Here is a 5967-nt window from a genome sequence, read left to right as displayed (position 1 = left end):
TTTTTCGTTTGGAAGAAGCTTTAGTGACGTTACAGAAGCCATTGTTATCTCTGATTGCCTGATGATGTCACAAAGCTGAGAAAATTGAATTATTATTTTTTTGTCACTGCATTGTAACGTGAAATTGTTGACTGATTGTATATTTGACGTCACTATACACATTAAACGTCATTACGACGTCATACCTTGCTTGAAATTTCCGAAGCTTTTAACCGGAAGTACGTCACACGCAGCGATTCGATTTTCCGCCATAAATCGAATATTGTGATGTCATAATCATCTGCATAGAGGTCCTTCACACCACGTGACAAGAATTCGCGGAATGGTGATGCAGCTATGACGTCACATGACAAAATATTCGACAATGTCATTTCAGGTTCCGCACGATTTAAATAATCAATGACGTCATCGAATTCGTCACTCTCCAGTGACGTCATTAGCGATGATGTTGGTTTAACAGATGATGACGTCATTGAACTTTCGTATAAACCTTCTGTTAACAAATTGTGCTGTTACGTAGTAAAAACATCGATTATGACGTAACTACCCGGGGTTATGACGTCATGGGTGTGATAGATGGCGCTTTTGCTTCTTTCTTTGGTCATTGTTATCGGGGGTAATCGTTCTATGACGTCATAATCACTTTTCGTTGATCGTAGATTCTGCGAGGTGGTCCCCATGACGTCATCATGCGACTGTGTCGAGACTATATCGAACAGACCCCATCCATCCGGGGAATCTCCCGTGCTGGAACCATCTCCGTCATAAGATTCAGTCGTCGCTGAATGCTGAAACTCTGACGTAGACGACGTCATATTAGATTCTGACGTCATAATCAATCCTCTATCGACACGCAACGATGATTGTCTACGTAACAATGGTCAGTTTATTGCGAAACAATCACGTTTATTTACTAACTGTGGAATATTGTCTTTTTTAATCACGTCACAATCTTCGGATTCAGCGACATCTTTGATTGTAGGAATGACATCGTCATGAACGACGTCGTCGTGACGTGGCTTTGACGTAAATCGCACAAACGGACATCGGCGTAAACTACGTAAAGCCATGCCGTTTCGGCGTCGTTCACTCATCTGTATCTGTCAATTAAACACCACCTGTCAATCAAACATCATCTATCAATCAAACTACCTCTCGCAGCATCTCCGCCTCTTTATCAGTGACGTCAGTACACGTCATAAGAAACTGTGGCAACCAGTAACAATGTAATCTTTGGAAAACAAGGGTTTGAAGCTTCATTATTGCGTCATAATCCAATCCCCGCGCATCGCGAGAACCTGAAACAGCTATTATGACGTCATACACCACATTACTACATACAATCTACGTACGCTTGAATACTTGGTTTGTGACGTCGTCAGGAAGACAATGGCTACTTGTCTTCATTAAATATTTCCGCACGACGGCGCGAAAAAATGGTAACCGCTTGGTGTCGCTGGAGCGCATCTCTTCGACGTCCATCCAAAACCTAACATAGAAATAAGATACAATACAAGTATAATATTTCTATGTTTAACCTTATAAGGTCCCGGTCATGCTTCGTTGATTCGACGAACTTAGTGAATTCGATCACGTGCCTAACTCTCGCTAGATGGCGGTGTTTAACCTCTTCAAGTGTTTTCCATTCCGGGGAATCCCCATTCCCCTGTTCAAATATATCGTGACGTAACTTCCGGCACAACCGGAAGTGGATACCAGCCCTCGATCTAGGATACATAACGTCATAATTAACATTGATTGTAAATTTAAAAGAATAAACGCAGTAGAAAAATGTTACACAGATACGTCACAATACAGTTCATTCTAAAACATGACGTCACAATGCAATATATTCTATGACGTCACCGTTGAAATAGCTGCAGTCGGTTGCTAAGCAACCATTCGATCACGTGGTCCATGGAGATTTCATCTTCCAGGTTTCTGATTGGACGAGGATCGAGTAAAAATATTTCAGAACTCGCAATGTACGAAACCCGTTGTCCAAATATGGGCAAACAGCAAAACTTGTTAAAATAGTCCCGAAAAATCGAATTATTTTTTAGATTTTCAGCAAAATTTTCCCAATTTATTTCATCCATCGCAATTTTCGAAGTAAAAACGTGAAATATTGGTTGCTAATACGTCATAATCATAGTTGTGACGTCGACCCGGCGCTGCATTATAGATATCTTATATTACATAATATACGATGTCTATGAAAAGTTAATCAACAACAACATTATAGTTTTAGCATAGTATACTTAAAACATCTTTTAGTAAACTCTGGTTTTAGTTGTTGTTGCAAAATGTACGACGAATGGGTTTCGTTGGAAAGCGAAGTTTTGGACGACCTGAAGTGTCAAAGTGTTCTGCACAATTTCCCGACAAATGTGGGAAGAGACGTCGCCAAGTCAGTTGTGGCATGCATTGTCGCAAACGAAGGTGAAACACCTTATTAGTACTTTGGTTAGTTCATGTAACAAGCTTATGTGTTACAGCACAAGGAAACTTACTTTCATCGCCCCAGTTAGAAACAAATGCAGAGGTGAGTTTGGTTGAATGACGTAAATATGACGCGGTGGTGTAACGGTTCGAACAAACGCATTGTAACCGACGGTATCTGGTTCAAGCCCCAACGCTACTAGTCTTCCACCATTTTTAGACGTGTGTGTCTTTGGGCAAGACAACGGCAATTGCTTCAACACAGTGGACACTAATTGGTTGTCTAAATTGTCAGTTTTATTGGTTTTGTGCAATAACTTTTCACCAAACTATTCTTCAGGTGAAATGGTCAATGGAAGTTTTATGTTTCGGCTTAAGTTTATCGTTGTCTGAATACGACACGTTAAGGGATTGCGTTGCAATATATCGTGCATGGCTAAGTATAGCAACACACCCCAAACCCAATCTACCCAAGCCTTTACATGATGAACCACTGACGTTCGTGCGAAGGATGTTCCATCATCTGCAGAATCTGTTCGTGCCGAGGTTGTATAATGTTTCTATGTTCACATCCCAGTATAATGTTTCTATGTTCACATCCCAATATAATGTTTCTATGTTCACATCCCAATATAATGTTTTTATGTTCACATCCCAATATAATGTTTCTATGTTCACATCCCAATATAATGTTTCTATGTTCACATCCCAATATAATGTTTCTATGTTCACACCCCAATATAATGTTTCTATGTTCACATCCCAATATAATGTTTCTATGTTCACATCCCAATATAATGTTTCTATGTTCACATCCCAATATAATGTTTCTATGTTCACATCCCAATATAATGTTTCTATGTTCACACCCCAATATAATGTTTCTATGTTCACATCCCAATATAATGTTTCTATGTTCACATCCCAATATAATGTTTCTATGTTCATAGGTTGGACGGCAGCACCAGCCAACAGGTGGCGCTGTGTCAATCGGTTTTACAAACCGTACAAACCATCGTCCGTGAATCAGAGTCACTCGACCGCGAAACATGGAATACTTTGTTGATGTTCGTTCTTAAAATATCTGACGTCCTTCTCGCTCCGCCTTCCCAACCAAGTAACATCATAATACATTATGTGTGATGTCATAATAACATCCATGTACCAACAGACGGGTTAGCAGAACAACTATGCGAACCTTTAATGCAAACCTTCTTTAATGTATGGATGAGTTCATGCGCACGCTGCTTCCCTGCCCCAACAATGTGGAAAACTTCGCAAATTATGGTGGCTCGGTGGCGCCACCACTCTCCTGTGGTCGAATGGTGGAGTCGGGTAATTTCAGCCTTGACATCGAGGTAATGTGCATTGTGATGTCATAGTTAATTGTGATGTCATAGTTGATTACAATGTGCACAATATAGATTATTGAAAACAATGCACGGCCCAGACTTCCCCCAACACAACACCAACCACGAGGATTTGAATTTAGTTCAAAATTTTTCGAACGAACAGATCGTGCAGACTTGGTTTAGGATGCTACACATTATTAGGTGGGTTGTGACATCATAGTAGGTGGGTTGTGACATCATAGTAGGTGGGTTGTGATGTCATAGTAGGTGGGTTGTGACATCATAGTAGGTGCACTTCGTTTAATATTTCTATGCTTTCAGTGACCCTGTTGAATTATGCAATTCAAACAAGTTCAGTAAATCCCCGTTATTCATCGAAAGATCGATGAAATCGGATTCTCTCATCGAGCCCTCCCAACAGCCATGCTTGCGTATGCTGCCTTATATTTTCCTTAAAGCAATGAAAGGAATATCCTCGTTGGTGGACGCATTCCTAGGTAAGCACCTGTCCACACCACACTCAGAGGTGAACATCCCATATTAACAGGTTTAAGCTCGGAGAGGAAATACGAGGTGACCTACCCCAACATATTAATGCAGATCTCAACCCCTATTACACCAACCAACACAAGGAAATCTGGGAAAAATAAAAAAGTTGTTTTTTATTGATTTCACAGCAATATTTTAACCCCCTTCCCCCCCAGGGTTCCTCCATCCCCCCTAAGCCTCCATCATCACCCCTACCCCCCTCAACCAACCCCCCCACCCCAACCACTACCCCATCGAACAAAGTTGACATGCACCCCCACCCATCCCCCCTCAGGCCCCGCGTAAACACTCTGCTTCATTTACTCGGGGTTGGCTGTTCGATGCTGCCCTAGCATCGTGTCAATTTGAACAAGGTGGTTATGTCATAATGATGGTTATTGTTGTATATATGACATCACAATCACTATTATTGTCACTAGCCTCAGCGTATGAAGGGCGAAGTAGGACCCCGAGTGGTGTGCTTGCGTCCAACCTGCTCTCTGGCCCCCCCTAGTGACATGGTGGCCAATCCTATGTTCGACGGGTCAGATTTCCCCGAGTCATCAGATGCTGGACGTGCCGAGTCATGTGGGGCTCTTTGTCGCCTCGTGTGTTGCAAACGAACAGGGGAGGAAATACTTCCAGCGTATTTAGCGAGGTGAGCATTATGATGTCACAAGTACACATTATGACATCACACACCCCATAGATTCTACCTCGTGATGTCACAAGGGTTGCTAGGCGACAGTCGGCAAGTAACAGCGAGCATATTGTTAAACTCTGTCAACTTGATGCGGATTGATCTGCCAGGGGTGACGTGTCTGCTTCCTGCTTTGTTATCAACGTTGGAATCAATCCTCCCAGACAGGTATGTTGACAGCTTTGGTAAAGAAAGCGTTTTTGTTGGTTTACTTTAACTTGGTGCGACTTAATCTCCTGTAACTCGTAGAAAATTATTCCAAACTCAGCACCCATGTAAATATATTCCTCACCATCAGCATCATTGTAATCCTCCCCACAGAGATCTTCATTATTACAAACCATACGTCAACACTACCGAGTTACGACGCGCCTCAATACATCTTTTGATTTCTATGTTGCCATTACCGCTACATTATAATACGCTGGAAATTGAGGTATTGTGATGTCATAGTCAAGTTTATTTATGATGTCATAAAAACATACATACTCACAGGAAATATGGCCTCCTAGTGTTGAGAAGTTGACATTTCAATCAACGAGAAAACGATTGTTGGATCTGCTTATTGGCTCCCTCCAGTGCGAGACGGATGCCGTGAATACGCAGATGATCCTCGGTGGGTTTGGGGGGTCGTTAGTATTTAGAAGGTTTAATATTATTTGAATGTTATTCTAACTACATTATTTTTAATGTTACAGGTGCATTGTTACTTACGTTGCAAGACTCAGCATTATTCGAGTCGCTTGGTGACTCGGCAAACGGTTCACCACTAGGTGTCGTGCAACCCAACGAAAACGAGGTTGTACCGATTGGTGAGTGTGATGTCATAATGATGAATATTATGATGTAATAATGGGAATTACACCACAGATACAGCGTATGGATTGTTTGTGCAAGTTGTCAATCTCGTATCGCAGAAGCTTGATCCGTGGAAGTCCGATATAA

The 5967-nt window shown here is 41.7% G+C and overlaps 1 protein-coding gene and 1 non-coding gene across 2 annotated transcripts in view; both read left to right on the top strand.

Annotated features, from left to right (window-relative positions):
* Nucleotides 1–116: 116 nt before the first annotated feature.
* Nucleotides 117–185, top strand: mir4104 (microRNA 4104). The gene has a single exon (NR_034500.1). It is a non-coding gene; the product is annotated as a microRNA 4104 (primary transcript).
* A 2038-nt stretch (nucleotides 186–2223) lies between these two features.
* Nucleotides 2224–5967, top strand: part of LOC100184306 (ral GTPase-activating protein subunit beta) — a 7013-nt gene continuing 3269 nt past the window's right edge. The window contains 16 exon segments of the mRNA XM_026838442.1: nucleotides 2224–2442; nucleotides 2499–2545; nucleotides 2783–2988; nucleotides 3393–3559; nucleotides 3614–3800; nucleotides 3867–3995; nucleotides 4116–4291; nucleotides 4342–4448; nucleotides 4499–4649; nucleotides 4652–4716; nucleotides 4763–4980; nucleotides 5032–5190; nucleotides 5344–5458; nucleotides 5518–5638; nucleotides 5721–5834; nucleotides 5893–5966. Of these exon segments, the coding sequence (XP_026694243.1) occupies nucleotides 2307–2442; nucleotides 2499–2545; nucleotides 2783–2988; nucleotides 3393–3559; nucleotides 3614–3800; nucleotides 3867–3995; nucleotides 4116–4291; nucleotides 4342–4448; nucleotides 4499–4649; nucleotides 4652–4716; nucleotides 4763–4980; nucleotides 5032–5190; nucleotides 5344–5458; nucleotides 5518–5638; nucleotides 5721–5834; nucleotides 5893–5966 (2172 nt within the window). The 5' untranslated portion in view covers nucleotides 2224–2306.

The sequence above is a fragment of the Ciona intestinalis genome, unplaced genomic scaffold (genome assembly GCF_000224145.3).
Source record: "Ciona intestinalis unplaced genomic scaffold, KH HT000087.2, whole genome shotgun sequence".
NCBI classification, from domain to species: domain Eukaryota; kingdom Metazoa; phylum Chordata; class Ascidiacea; order Phlebobranchia; family Cionidae; genus Ciona; species Ciona intestinalis.
This window is presented reverse-complemented; position numbering and strand designations above follow the sequence as displayed.